This window comes from Aricia agestis, chromosome 14, assembly GCF_905147365.1.
Source record: "Aricia agestis chromosome 14, ilAriAges1.1, whole genome shotgun sequence".
Classification (NCBI taxonomy): Eukaryota; Metazoa; Arthropoda; class Insecta; order Lepidoptera; family Lycaenidae; genus Aricia; species Aricia agestis.
The window spans coordinates 14,603,818-14,619,558 of record NC_056419.1 but is presented as its reverse complement, the minus strand read 5'-3'; the positions used below and the strand labels follow the sequence as shown (position 1 = coordinate 14,619,558).

At 40.8% G+C, this 15,741-nt stretch overlaps 1 protein-coding gene across 1 annotated transcript; it reads right to left on the bottom strand.

The window, feature by feature from the left end:
* Positions 1 to 1,517: 1,517 nt before the first annotated feature.
* LOC121733803 (integrator complex subunit 7) lies at positions 1,518 to 14,571 on the bottom strand. Its single transcript, XM_042124157.1, has 18 exons — positions 14,439 to 14,571; positions 13,939 to 14,353; positions 13,607 to 13,719; positions 12,402 to 12,535; positions 10,612 to 10,794; positions 9,937 to 10,100; positions 9,290 to 9,416; positions 8,586 to 8,779; positions 6,981 to 7,166; positions 6,648 to 6,778; positions 5,726 to 5,955; positions 5,140 to 5,288; positions 4,579 to 4,780; positions 3,850 to 4,061; positions 3,452 to 3,530; positions 2,745 to 2,933; positions 1,989 to 2,047; positions 1,518 to 1,548 (listed from the first exon to the last, which is right to left on the bottom strand). Exons 1-17 carry the CDS (start codon positions 14,524 to 14,526, stop codon positions 1,991 to 1,993), a joined length of 2,853 nt encoding a protein of 950 aa, XP_041980091.1. The 5' UTR covers positions 14,527 to 14,571; the 3' UTR covers positions 1,518 to 1,548; positions 1,989 to 1,990.
* Positions 14,572 to 15,741: the final 1,170 nt, after the last annotated feature.

Below are 15,741 nucleotides of genomic sequence, written 5' to 3'. Positions count from 1 at the left end.
CAGAACTGGATACCTCCTTAAGTAACCGCGAGTCGCGACCGAAACTCCATAGTTGCTGGTCATTCTTACCTCTGTAGAGGTCAGAAACAGGCAAACTTTCAGCTTTTATTAAATGACAAAAGTCTGGCTGTCTCTAGCTATTTATGAATGCTTCACGACACATCAGTCTGGCCCCGTAATTGAGTATTTCAGAAAAAAATAATTATTGATTTTTTTAATGTATTTTAAAACCTTATTATTAATTATATTGATATTTAATGCAAAAAGCTTAAAAAAATGTTTACAAAAAAATGTTGTCAAAATACATCATATAAATTCAAAATAACCATATGTTCCTACTTGAATATCAAGGAGTCACCTCGATTTCTCATGGTTTCCATCACCAGACCACCACTTTTGTGAACATGGTACCTACTCGGAACAATAGAATGTACAACAAAAGAAAAAATTTGAAAATCGGATCACAAACGGCGGAGTCATCGTTGAACATACATAAAAAATATATCCACAGCCGAACGTCTAACCTCCTCGTTTTTGGAAGTCGGTTAAAAATAATTGTAAAAAAAATATTATGATATTTTATGATATGTATTTAATTTAAGAATAAAATATAATATACTATGTGTGTTGTTTACTTTCAATGTAAGGGCTGATTTACCAGATAGATTTTACCTGAGTAATAAATAAGTAACTTTATAATGTGTTATGTGTATATTATTTACCCCTATAAGAACCTCATGTCATAACATATCCGACGATTGAAAAATAATTCCAAACGAAAATGTGTATCTACTTTTCAATCGTCACCTTTTTTTGCCAATTAAAATTTATGATACCTAATTTGAAATATAAAATCTGTCAAAGTTGCATATTATTTATTTCTTATAGAAACTCAGGTAAAATAACTCGAACGGACTATACTATCGATAGCAAAATACTATACTATCGATAGTAAAATATACATCACTAGCACACGCACACATTGACAGATCGAAAATGGTCACGCATTTTCGGGTTATCAGGTGGTCTATACGACAGTATATACCTATTAAGTCTATGGTAGTAATAGTATGCTAAAATGTAATGGTAAATCATAATCAATAATAATAAATCGACTCGCATCAACATTGCATCCGCATTCCGCACGGATCAAAATCTTTTGATTTGACTATAATGAACCAACTCACGCACACAGTCGCACTTGCTTCTGTGTGAATAAAAGTGCACTCAATTACATGAAACTTGAAATTATGCGTACGACGTAAACGCTCTTAACAACAAAAATATTGTAAAAAGCTACGTAAAAAGTAAGTAAACAAACCTATGTAAACAAATTGTAAAATGAGTTTGACAAAATTGTCATGTCAACCTGGTTGAATGTCACTCGAGTATATATACACGAAAAATGTGTACCGAACACATGCATAAATATGTGCATGTATTCGGGTCACATTTTGTAGCCTTTTGGTGCACTTTTTTTGATGGAGTTACTCTTCCTTAGTTTTTATTATTCGTAGGTTTCTTCACACATTTTAAAACTGAAGTTAAGAGGATTCCACACCGCCCTTTTTTCCATACAAACGTTGTCCCCTGTTTCCTCCCTGGATAATGCTAGTAGAGTTATAATTTTTTTCCTGAATATCTACGGCCACTAATACAATGTCCCTATGTTTTTTTTTTCATAATTTAATTATATAGCCAGATTTTCCGCTGTGTTCAAACGTCCAGAAAACAGATTTGGCTTGATTATACAAAAAAAGCAAAACATAGGAACACAGCTCAAGCCTTTTTTTAATCTTTAATGAAAAAAGTACTTAAATCGGTTAAGTTTTGGAGAAGGAATCAGGAGACAACGAATCGTTGATTTTCTGGATTTTCTGCAGTTGTCTCTATCGCGTTCTGCGGTATAGGCTTGAGGTAAGGGAGACAGCTATAGATATTACACGTACTTTTTTTTCATTTCTCTAGCCCCTGTTGTATCCTCTTAATGCTAGAATCTGCTTCTTGTCGCCTGCGCGTTGCCTTTGACGGTTGGGTCTTCGTGTGCCTGAAATTATATCATTTTTCAAATATTACCTTTCAAATATTTTTCAGTGTTATACATGGATCATGACTAACAATAACAGTAGGGTAGTTTTAGAACAACTTTTATGATATTCGTTAAACAAAAGTTCGTCTAAAAGACGAAGACATTTTGGGTAAAATCCGAGTTTTCATGACTCATCTCGGCTCATGACGTCAAGAATCGACGCGATAATTTTAACTTGTTCCGATATATTTAGGCCAGTGCATTGACTTCTTCTTCTTCTTCTTTAGGTTATGGCGGCCTCAGTGACTTGCCAATGTCAGAATGCTTTTGGTTAGACTTTGCTCTATATTGCAGGTCTGGTGAAGAAACAAGGTACAGTATCTAATAATAATTTAAATTCTGTTGAATATACCTAAAACAAACACAAACATATAGAGGTTAGTAAAACATCAGTGCATTGACTTCTAACATAACTTTGTTTTGGTGTCATTATTGTAAACGTGACAACTGACACTTGTGACTTGTCTCAACAATACAACATGGCGGCGGAAACATGACGTCATGAGCAATGGCCAGTATACTGGGTTAATTTCGGAACTTACACTATGATTATAGCCAACGCGATAATCATTGGTTGCAGTAGTGTATATTCTATATATCTGTCTTGGTTTTATTTGGGAAAAAGTGTTTGTGTGTTATGTGTGTGTGTACGCACCTTGACCACGAGCGACAGCCGAGGACCGGTGCGCCAGACGCGGCCGCGCTGGTCGACGAAGGCGGCGGCGGCGGCGACGGTGTACAGCCCCGCCGCGCTCACGCCGACCAGCTGTGACGCGCAGAAATAGTCGCGGATCGGTGTGACGGTTTGGACCGCGGTCAGTACCGGCGCGCATGACTCCACGGACTGTCAAAAACAATTAAGTGAGAGCCAGTCCACACGGCACGTTGCGTCGACGCAGCGTTGCCGTTGCGTTGTTTTACATACAAATAACGTGCTGCGTCTTCGTGACATGGCGGACAGTCGCCCCCGAAACGAACGAAGGAAATAGAATTAAATATCATGTAGCCGGTGGCTGTCCGCTGTCGCTAACTTACCGGGAAGCCATCGCGGCGTTAGCATGGTAACGTCCAAGCAACGTCAGGCGCCTCGACGTCGCTGCAAAGCGCTGTTTTTCTTAAAGTTAAGTAAAACAGCGCTTGCAGCGACGTCTTCCGACTCTCGGGAAATACGACCGTTGCCGAAAAATTACGAAAATTTCTATGCGCATTATCACTTTGGGAGCACTGCACAGAATACTATGAGATGGCAACATAGTATCTGTGAGTAATACGAAACTCAACGCGGTCCATGGCCGCACTTTACATACTAATGTAGATATTTAAACTATCAATTAATTTCATTTAAATGTAAAATAAACATACCTTTTCATTAGATCTAGGATGTGGAGTAGCAGTCACTGTAATCTGTACACCTTTCACTTCACGAGCTGGCTTCTTGTTCCTGTTAGTAAGATTTATATTTTAGTAAAAAATAACTTCTAATCTCAAAAATAACTTAAATCCTTCACATTATGGCAATGCATCCGACTATGAGAATAGTTGCTATTTTCCTCTCGCTTTAATTTTTTGTAAAATGGCTAACATATTTTAGGAGTTCAGACTCACTTTATCTGATTGCATACAGCAGTGGTAGACAAACTTTTGGCAGGTCATATCATCAGCAATATAAAGATTACTTACAAATTACAATGCATTCCACTGTCCGCAACACTTACACTACACACCAGTATACAGAATATGCATTACAAATCACAACATACTTAGCCCCAGCCGGCGGCGGCAACACCACTCCCTCTAGCTTCAACGCCAACTTGTGTGCAACTGGTAACGCCGCCGCGTGATCGACACCGGCGCGCGGGGCCGGCGTTAACGCCAGGCGACAGAGGGGCCCCCCTGAACCCGACCACACGCCACGCAACCACGCGGCGCCACAACACGCCGCGCGGACCGCAGCTAGCACCGCCTCTGCGTGCTAAAAATAAAATGTTAGAATATAATACTACTAGCTTTAGTTCGCTGCTTCAAACGCGTGGAATAGAATTCTTTGATCAAGGGGCTGTTTGGCTGTTTACACCATAAGAGGAACATATTGTGCAAATTTTTTTAGTGTTTAGCTGTATATGTTAGTCTGTGTGATGATATAGCGGTCGATCAACTTTACCTTTTTATATAAATAGATAGGAGACATCAGACAAGACACAAAACTTCTTAATTAACACACAACGAAGTTCCATCGTGTTACGGCTATCAGACATATTATACGACGATTAATTAATATGCGTAAAATTATTAAATAGTAAATAACTATTTAATAATTTTACGCATATTAATTAATACACGTCCATAACCCAAGAACATTTACAACTTTTTGCTCCGTCGGCGGAATTCGAACCCGCGACCCCCGTCTTTTGAGCCGCAACACGATCAACCATTGAGCCACAAAGGTCATGAAATGCTGTAGAGAGTTTCATTTTATGCTTTAAACTTACCCTATGCGAAATCCCCGGTGTAGTAGTTGGGTTATCGAACAGCTTGCTCGATATATCGGCTATCTTCTTAGAGGGAGTCAGAGCTATTATCTCCTCTAAGTTGGCCGGGGTGAAGTCCTGAGTGATGAGCTCGCTCTTTTCCTGTTGGCTGGAGGTGATGCGGTCGAGGAACTGAGAGAGCTGCGCGTACGTGTGCTGTGAACTGGGTGGGGTTGAGGAAATGTACTTTGTGTACATTTTTACTTGAGTATTATGGAAGACTTCTACGGCCGTTTATATTTCAGTGTGACGCGGTATACTTTTGTTGTAAGTTTTTTCGAAAGTGCCCATTAATTTACATAAATAGATATATCATATATGAATAAGAAAAGTGCATTCATTTGGCGCTCCAAAACGCGTAATATGTTCAACTGTTTGTCCATTGATGTATAGGACATAATATATGGTATGGTAGGGACTCTTTGACCGCTTCATTCTGCCATAATTGAAATGAACCATAAACCGTACATCTTACGTTTCTAGCGGGATTACTAATTTGTATCAACTTGTAATAAAGGATACATGTGTAACAATCGGAGCGTACTGTCGTCCGCGTAGAACGCCGTCTGTGCGATGTCGCCGTACCGCTGCGCCGCGGCCGCCAGCGCGCGCGCCGCGCCACGCAGCGCCTCGCAGCAAGCTCCTGCTTTGGCGGCCGGGTCGCGGGCCGCCTGAAACGTTCAAATTATTATTGTTACTAGACGACAAAGTTAGTTTATCGCGGGGGAAAAATTTTCAGCGATAAAATGTTTTATAGATTATCCTATGTCCTTTCCCGGGATCCAAAGTACATCCATTCCCAGCAAAATCGGTTCAGCGGTTTGGGCGTGAAAAGGTAACAGGCAAACGGACTTTCACATATTTTATAATATTAGTAGGATAGATGATAACTTTATTAAATACCATTATCTGTGACGTAATTTATGGAAGCAGAACATGCAGCACTCTATGCTGTAGTTTATCAAATGAAACAAAGTTATTGTGCCAAAAATATTATGATAAAGTAGTTTACATTAAAGTGACCTCAGACATACCTATTCTACTATTGTGCAAATATTGTCTTTAAAATCAAGTTTTTTTATCAAGTTATTAAATTATAATATTATACCTGAGCGTGCGCTAGCGCAATGGCGGGTGGCGGCTGCGTGCACAATGCGCGCGCAGCGGCGGCCGCTCGCGCAAGTGCCGCCAAACCCGCGGCCCTTGCTGCGGCCCAGGCGGGCGCGAGCGCGAGGCAGGCGCCGCAGCCGCTGCAGTTGGAGCACGCGCCGCCGCCGCTCGTGCCGCCGTCGCCGAACGTCGCCCACCCCGCGCTGGCCGCTTCCAGACCCGATATACCTGGGAATATAAGTAATAATTGGGCCTGTTCCACCACTTACTGATAAGTGCCAGATAGTCTATCCACAACTTATCTGACAGATACTCCATACTCCATCTGTCAGATAAGTTGTGGATAGCCTATCAGAAACTTATTAGAAAGTGGTAAACAGCCCCTTAGTTATTTACTGTTGTGATTGAAAGCTGTTTAGTTTTTGTTAGTTGTTAGTCTTCTAGTTAAATCAAGCCGATCATTTATACAGGGTGTAAAAAACTAAGTGATGATACTTTAGGGTGAGCATTATTAGAGTTCATTGTGAAAGTAGTAGTGCTGAAAGAGCAAAATAGAAAAGAGAGCTTGCTCACATAAATCGCAAAAAAACATTATGAGACATTAACACAGTCAATAACTTATACAGTGTTTTGTCCTTGTCTATCCAGCATATTTTAACGCATAAGCTATAGACAAATCATTATACAGTATATAATGCATTGTATGAATATTTTTGACAATAAAGTTAGAAAGGGGGTTAAAAGGCAGTGGCGGCCTTACCCATTACGAGGCCCGGGGCGGCAGGTCAATGCGCGATCCTTTGCCTTACGAAAAAATACTTTGCGGGGCCCCTGCAACTGCTGCAAGAGCGAGGCCCCGGGCGATAGCCCTGTTCGCTACCCCCTAGGGCTGCCACTCTTAAAAGATTAGTTTATTATACCTTCTTCGAGCAGCTGGGCGTCAGCGGTGGCGGCTCTGTGCAGCGCCCACAGCCAGCGCTGCGCGGCCTCGCTCGGCGCCGCCGCCGCCAGCTCGCGCAGCAAAGCCGCCGCGACGCGGTAGTGCCCGTACCTGGGGTAAAACTGGGGTATATGAAAATATACCGAACAAAATAAAATGAAAAAATCCCATACAAAAAAAAACACAATTTTTGGACCTAATTTTCCTCTATAACGGTAACTCGCACTTGGCCAATTTTTTCGATTTACCACAGGGCCAGCCTGACGTGGCAACTGGCAAGTGACCATAAATATTATTTCTCTATTTTACGTACCTCAGAGCAGCTCTAGCGACTCTGTACCGCGTCCAGCCGTCAGCGGGGACGACGGCCGCAGCCAGCCGCGCCTCCCAGCCACGGTGGGCGGTGCGTGTTAGCGCCGCCCCTGCCCGCTCTTGTAGTAGCGCAGTGCAGACTAACACTAGGAGGGTGCCGTCGTAGCTTGGATCGTTACATGCAGAGCTATAAAGGGTTGAATATTAAATTATTAGAAAACTAGATAATCCGCGCGGCTTCGCCCGTCTAATTTAGGAATGTCACGGAAACCGCAAATTTTTCCGCAAAAAAAGGAACCTATGTCTTTTTACGTGGTATATTCTTCATGTGTGCCGAATAACATAATCATTGCTCCAGTAATAATAATAAGCAATAATAAGCAATTTTAAATAATTTCCTCCGTTTTTTCCACATTTCCTCTATTTCTTCGCTCCTATTATTCTTAGCGTGATAAAATATAGCCTATAGCCTTTCTCGATAAAGGGGCTATCTAATACTGAAAGAATTTTTCAAATCGGACCAGTAGTTCCTGAGATTAGCGCGTTCGAATAAGCCCTTCCAAATATTTTCCCCCGTTTTTTCCACATTTTCCTCTATTTCTTCGCTCCTATTAGTCTTAGCGTGATAAAATATAGCCTATAGCCTTCCTCGATAAATGAGCTATCTAATACTGAAATAATTTTTCAAATAAGACCAGTAGTTCCTGAGATTAGCGCGTTCAAACAAACAAATAAACTAACAAACTCTTCCACTTTATAATATTATAGTATATAGTATAGATGTTGCAGGAAGTTGTAAACAAATGTGGTATTACGGTATCAATGTGCTATGAAATCGGAATTTAGGGTCTATCTTCTCATAACCATAGACTAACGGCTATTCCCAATATTTGATCTATCTCTGGTTTTGCCCTACTAGAGATAGGAATAACTCACATTAGACATTAGAGACATATATTTTATGTCAATTGTGAGCTATTCCTATCTCTAGTAGGGCAAAACCAGAGATAGATCAAATATTGGGAATGGCCGTTAGGAATGTCTGGTCTCTGCCATAACTATATATTGTCAATGCCATATACATTCATAAAGGAGTTGTACCGCACCTAACAATAATTTACCAACGGTGTGTGTATTTCTGGCATATCAAAAACATAAAATGCGTGAAAATTAGACGAGCCCGTTCTTACAGCTCGAACTAGTCTCGGTTACGTTCCCGCGTGTCTAGATTAAAGCTAATGTTAAATTGTAAATACATACATTGAAAATAGTAAAAGAAAATTGTGTTTTATTTGTGTTTGAACTGTTAAGGAGTGAGCATACTGAGACGGGCCGTGCCGGGGCTCAGCGTGCCGGGGCTCATCGCAAAAATCCGCCTCCATACAATTTTTATGGAAGCGGATGCGCGTATCGCACACTGTGTCTGGGGCCTGGGCACAGCGGATTTCCGCTTCCATACAAATTGTATGGAGGCGGATTTTTGCGATGAGCCCCGGCACGCTGAGCCCCGGCACGGCCCGTCTCAGTGTGCTCACTCCTTTAAGCACGATTTTCCACCAAGAGCCTATAGTCCGATCAGTACCATAAATAAAGTTTATGTACCCACCTAGCCTCCTGCAACGCAGTCAGCAAGTGCGGCAACGCCGGAGCGCAATGTCCCGGCCCTAACGCTCCGAGAGCCGCTAGGGCCTCCAATAGGGCTTTCTGGCGCTCCGCCCCCTGCGCAGGCCCTAACGCCAGGCCAACTACTGTGGCAGTCCGACCCGCGTACAGATCCGGCTTGGCCGTGCTCAGTTGGACCTAGAAAATGGAAATAAAATATTATGTTGACTTATTTGTTTGTTGGCTGGTATATTTTTTCTAAATATAGAAAAAATATACCAGCCAACGAATACATAATAATGATTATGTATTCGTTTTATAAATTTCTCTAGTTTTGATGTTTAATATTTTACTTTCAGGGCTTTCAAACTAAGGAACAATCTCGAACATCTCTCTAGGGATGACAGTTGTGGTGTAAAACAATGTTAGTATGAAAAGTAATGCTAAGTACTCACATACAGTTTTGCTCGATCGATCAATAACGTCGAGCAAAACCCGCGGCTCGGGATTTCGTCCACACATTCAGCATTGCTCGATAGTTTTATTGTAAATCAATATATTTAATTCCATCAAGCCGGCTCGATGCGAGCCTTCGAGCTGTCAGTTTTGCGGTCCACACAGTAATTATTACTCGATTTGGAGTAAAACTATCGAGCATAACCGTATGTGAGTTATATAAAACTTTTGAAGGCCATGAAGGCAACTCACCAAACACCGTAGCGCGGTCCTCAGCGGTTTGATGGTGTTGGTTTGTCCCGGGAACCCGGTCGCGGAAACCAGAGACTCCAGAGCCAGCATGAGGTCCCCGCCCACCGCCGGCAGGCCTTCCTCGTAGCTGTTATACACAATACTTACATTAGTAACGTCATAAACATAAATTAGGACAAAAAAAATTGGAACGAAGTTCCTTATGTTGCGAAAGGGGGCTAGACAGAAAAAATTAAGACGAAAAGTTGTAACGACACAAAAACATGTATGCCGTGCGGTAGCGCGTGTTTCTCTCTCTGCCTCTCTCTCTCTCATAGAAAGCAAGTTAATATTTTCGTTTCGTGTTTCTATTTAGCATTAAACAGTGTGGTGTAGCGACGTTTTGTGTGTGTGTGTGTGTGTGTGTTTTTTTTATTGTATACAGGTTTTTTATACATAAGAAATAATAAACTGGAACTTCGTGCCATCCGGGTGTGTTTATTATCATCCATACAAATATTATATCTGTCACCTCTTCACCTTCAAACCGCTAAACTGGTTTGGTTCGGTATAAAGATATTTTGATTACGGGAAAGGACGTAGCATAGTTTTCATCCCAAAAAAACCAACATTACATAACATCAGATAGTTAAGTGACAGCAACTGACCAGTGCACAACGATTCTAGTCAGCACGAGCGCGGCAATGGCGGCGCGGTCGAGGCGCACGCTGAGCGCCGCGTCGCAGCAGAACTGTCGCAGGGCACCGCACGCGTCCCCCGCGCCGCCCGCACCGCCGGCCGCCGCGCAGACTGCCGGGCAACGGACTAGGATCTAAAATGGAATGAGGGTGTTTGAAATAATTCTATTTGCTACCGGGTGCCGCATGTAGCCTTAATCATCGTGACAAATAGGCATAATATGACACACGTGACACATGACAGCTATACATATAATTTCAAACACCTCCATTATTAGGCGTTTAGCTATCGGAAATAATGAAGGACACACATTATGTTATCATGAAAATCTTCTCCCAAAAAATCACAAGACATTTTTTGACACATTAAAAGAAGGAGGGCCACAACTTGGTTGTATTACATGCATGTTACATCGTCATAACGAAATATTATATGAAACACGGTTGCGTTGCGGTAACGCGACAAAACACTATACAAGACACAAGTGAATACAATGTCGGAACGCATCACCAATGTGGAATAATTATCATATTGTATGAATTGTAGTCGCAGTTGAGGCAACACGTAGTATGTGTTGTGTAAAAAAGTTATAAAATCTTTTTGTACCAAAGCCTCAAGAAATCCCATGTTAAAAGCTACTCTACCTGCATAACCTGGAGACACAGCATCACATGCTCATCAGCGTCGGCTGCCGCTCGGACGAGGTCTCGTATGCTGTCTGAGGACCAGAGCGCCGCGTGCTCCGCCAGCCGCCGGAGCCCTAGCAGAGCGGAGCGCCGCACGGCCGAGCGGGGGTCGTTCATCGCTAGACTTAGGAGAAGCTCCACCTGAATACCAAATGTATTAATCTAGTTTGCTTAATTACAGACCTACTATAACCAATCGACATCATACTTATATTGACGCATAGGTGATATAACCATTGAACTTAAAGATTCAACTGTCTCTCAAAATTACACAAACATGGTCAAACTTATTTAATTCCAAACTCCCAAAATAGGTAGCAATAAGAAAAATAACGTACAAGGGTGTTTCCAGGTGTGAATAATAAATTCGTAAATGGAGGCAAAACAGTTGTCACTTAAAACGACTTCAGAAATCCAACCCAAATTTTATACATGCAGAAATGTATTTGTGGTTGTAAATGTAAGCCTTGGAGCAAGGGTGGCCAACAAGCGGCCCGCGGGCCACATGCGGCCCGCCGTCTGTTACGTGGTGGCCCATGGAGCCGAGCACATTTTTTTAAAGTAAAAAAAGTTTTCTTTTACTTTTATAATCAACACATGCTTTATCTACACAAAGTGGGGCTGACTTTAAAATAAATAACGTACCTACTGAGCGCCGGTAGTGCGGCCTGGGGTAAAATAGGGATGATGACAGGTCAAAGATTAGCGAATTTTGTTAATAAAATAAAGAAATCACGGTAAAAAATAAGTATTTCCAAAATTTCAGCTTAATAGCATTTGTATTTTTTTTTGTCATGCGCCTTCAAAGTTGGATATTCAAGTCGAATTTTTTTTCAATTAAATTTCTTAATATTTGTATACAATTCGATAACTTATGCAATGAAAAGCAACTTTTGTTATGAAACCACTTTCATAAACGCAATATTTAATATACCTGTCGAACAAAGTTGTCTCCCGATGCGTATAAACTAATAAAGACTGACGTCATACTTTCGTAGCCCTTTGTATGGAGCGTTTCGGGCAGGTCTTTTTTATGAGATATTTGAATTGTCATATCTTGGTGAATTTTTAAGCTATCAGAGTTATTCTTTCAACGATGTTTCTATTTTTTAAGTGTCTTTCAATTACCGACAAGAAAAAAAAATAGTCATCATGCCTATTCTACTTCCGAATTTTGGCCCAATAGGGATGATGACAAGGTCAAAGATTAGCGAATTTTGTTAATAAAATAAAGAAATCACGGTAAAAAATAAGTGTTCCCAAAATTTCACCTTGATAGCATTTGTATTTTTTTTGTTATGCGCCTTCAAATTTGGATATTCAAGTCAATTTTTTTTCAATTAAATTTCTTAATATTTGTATACAATTCGATAACTTATGCAATTAAAAGCAACTTTTGTTATGAAACCACTTTCATAAACGCAATATTTAATACACCTGTCAAACAAAGTTGTCTCCCGAATCCCGATGCGTACAAACTACGAAAGACTGACGTCATACTTTCGTAGCACTTTGTATGGAGTGTTTCGGGCAGGTCTTTTTTATGAGATATTTGAATTGTCATATCTTGGTGAATTTTTAAGCTATCAGAGTCATTCTTTTAACAATGTTTCTATTTTTTAAGTGTCTTTCAATTACCGATAAGAAAAAAAAATAGTCATCATGCCTATTGTCGAAAAGGTTGGCAACCCTTGGCTTGGACTATAACTTTTCAATGAAATTTGCCCGATCCGTGTTTATGAACATACCTGATCTGGTACATGTACCACTGTGTCTGCAGCTATTGCTGTCAATGCACTGATGGCAGCTCGCACCAGACTGGATGAAGGAAACTTCTGCAGCAGAGATCTTAGAAGTTTCAGGACTCCTTGTGCTCGAACAGCTATGTTACATATTATAACAAAATCATTCTAAAGTCTATATATATAAAAATGGATTTTCAAATGTGTTAGTAACGCTAAAACTCGAAAACGGCTGAACGGATTGGGCTGATTTTAGTCTTAATATATTTGTGGCGGTACCCACAATTCGCCTAACATTCCTGCATTGCGCTATCGAAGTTTCGGAGAACGGCAAGATATATACAACGTCTGAAAGGACGTCAGTGGGCTTCGGCCTGACCGAGCATGCTATCTCGCTCGGTCGGAAGATCTTCCTTTTCGGCCGCCACGAACAACGTTAAATTGGTGACCACCGACAAGAACACGCATCCTTCTGGACATCAATCATCATCAACACTCCCCGCCCCTCCGCACCACGTCAGCAGACATCAAGCATAACCGGGTCGCCTAGACCATAAGCCGCGTTGGAGGTCCGCGCCGGTCGAACCCGTGTCTGGCTTGAACGGGGCAGCCATAGGCTACAACGACCGGTCAACAAGCAGAGCACGGGGTCCCTCTCTTGGTCATTGCAAGCGTAGCTTCGGCCCATACCTGACAACACAAGCGCATCGAAGAATACCACAGGTCTCCGGGGGGGAGTGGTGTGGCGGTACCCACAATTCGCCTAACATTCCTGCATCACGCTATCGAAGTTTCGGAGAACGGCAAAATATATACAACGTCTGAAATGACGTCAGTGGGCTTCGGCCTGACCGAGCATACTATCTCGCTCGGTCGGAAGATCTTCCTTTTCGGCCGTCACGAACAACGTTAAATATTCGTACAAGTCCAGAGAAGGTTTTAAATTGACACAAAGTTCACCGGGACAGCTAGTCTGCTTTAAATATGACATTAAAACATCAGAAGAAATTTGATTATCGGCCATTAATTTTAAGTATTAATGACATTTCTGATTACCAGAAAGAGATCTCCTGATAATTTCTGAATAAACACTGATTTTCTAATAAGTAGCCTAAATAATGAAAAGTGGATTAAGTTCTTTATGTCAATTAGAACTTTTGCTTTTCCTCACAGTCTTTGCATTTATATATTTAAAGTTAAAGGGAGTTTACCTCCTCCATGCACAGTCCGTAACGCCTTCACCAGCTTGACTCTACGCTCGGCCCCAGTGCTCTCACATTCCACCATGTCTGACAGTTTGTTGCACATTGCTACGGCAAATGCACTAAAAATAGACCAATTGTTAGTTGTTAGAACAAAGTAATCCATGATAATAATTCCTGTAGATATCATGAATATTTTGAAATAAAAAAGTAAGTAATTTGTTTATAAGGTATACGATAAATAAGTAAAAAACCTGAGCGGTTAGTCACTGTAATAACAACCATATACAGAAATGTTTTTTTTATTGAAATATCCAGCTACAACTTCTCATATAACTTACTTAGAATGTGCAGCAAATCTTGTTGTAGCGTAAATAGCCGCATCAACTTCCACATCGTCATGGCTCTCCAATCCTCTTCTTATTGCGTGATGGACATTCTGTCTCTCAGGAATAATGCCAGCAACAGCACCAAGCGTTCTCAAAGCTAAGGCCCTAGCTACTGGGTCATTGGAATGAAGAACACTGTAGACCCTCCTCAAAAACTCGTCCACATTCAATATCTTGTCCAAGTGCTTCTCACTTTGCTGACAAACCCTTAACACCCACAGCCGCAAGAAGTTGTTGCCCATACGAAACACATCAGCCAATTTAAGAAATGAGGAGTTGATTAAAATTGGAAATGGATACTTTTCGAAGAGTCGAGGAAACCTTACAATAGCTTCACATTGTTCGCCTACCTTTCCTGATCGCAGACCTGCAATAAACACAGACAAAGTTATGAAGAGTTAGTTGAAAGCTAAAGTAAAACAAATGAGGTTATGTTATGGTATGGATTTTACCTTTATCAAGCTCAGTTAACGCTGAGTTAGCATCTTGTTCAGGTTCCCCAGATGTATCATTGAAAGTATTCATTCTTACACCAATCATATTAAGCACTTCGATAAAACCAAAATACAAATTCGGCACCCTAGACCGTAATTCGTAAACAACTTAAATACTTCTTCTTCTTCCGACATTTTTTTAAAAGTAGCTGTCAAATGTCAATGTCAATATCTGGATTTGACAATTTAATAACGTTCGGAAACGTGATTTTAGTTTCACAGTTTATCGAAAGATGGCGTAAGAATACACAATTTTTATTGTGAGCAAAACGTGATAAAAGTTGCAAAATAATACAAGAATCATACTTTCATGGATTCGATGCGATCTTTTAATTGGCAACGTATTTGAATACCAAGGTAAGGCCTACAACATGAGCAGGTATATAGATAGGAACAGGAAGTATAATTTAATTAGCTTTTACAATATCATTATCATCTCACGGCCCGGCCGTAGCTAGCGGGGAGCATTGGGATATGGGGGCAATGCCCTAACTTAAAATCACAATGTCCTGCCTTAAAAATATCAAAACCATAGAAAATCAATCAATTATGATATTTTTTTTAACTTCAGCACTACCTGTAATGTAACCAATGCTACCCAGTACCCTACCTCAAATTTGAGTCTATAGGTAATAGGTATATAGCTACAGCCCTGTATCATCTATCTTTATCTACCGGCGACCACTAATTTAAGGGCGCTGCAGGGCTTGCTGCTAGAAAAATGTGTACATAATCAATTTAATTTAATAGTGTCATTATACGTCCTGCACATAATATAGGTAATAGGCCATTAAAATAAACATTTAAATCACTGCCTACATCACTGCAAACATAATTTTGGTCACTAATCTAACACTACCGACAATTACACGTAACAACGTGAACAGTACACCCGAAATTATTGTAGCTCGGCCTGAAATTACCTCGGATCAGGTATTTAGCTCCGCTCTCAAAGGATAATTATTGTAACGGGAGCGTCGGTCTACTTTGATTAGACTCGTTACTCTATACGTGTGTTTAGCCGGGCCGTAACAAGGCGACTATTTCAATTTTCAAAGGCAATTTTTGTCACTAATAAAGATGGGATACTCGAGAACATGTTAAGTGTTAACATGAAATGAAAAGCTGTAGCTATAAATTATTGAGTACCTATAGAATAAGATCTTCAGACAGTATAACGGCTAGATAATTTTGCTTGTGACTAAAACTGGTTTACCTACGAAAAAACTAAGCTCTTCCGGTTTTGGAAAAGGAATGTTGT

Bases quoted from the DNA above. Each gene is read 5' to 3' on its own strand.
- LOC121733803 (XM_042124157.1), bottom strand. From the start codon at position 14,526: ATGATTGGTGTAAGAATGAATACTTTCAATGATACATCTGGGGAACCT. The intron at 13,720-13,938 runs GTAAGTTATATG...GTCTATTTTTAG, and splicing joins AGATTTGCTGCACATTCTAA to TGCATTTGCCGTAGCAATGT. The intron at 10,795-12,401 runs GTATGTTCATAA...TTTGGTATTCAG, and splicing joins TGGTACATGTACCAGATCAG to GTGGAGCTTCTCCTAAGTCT.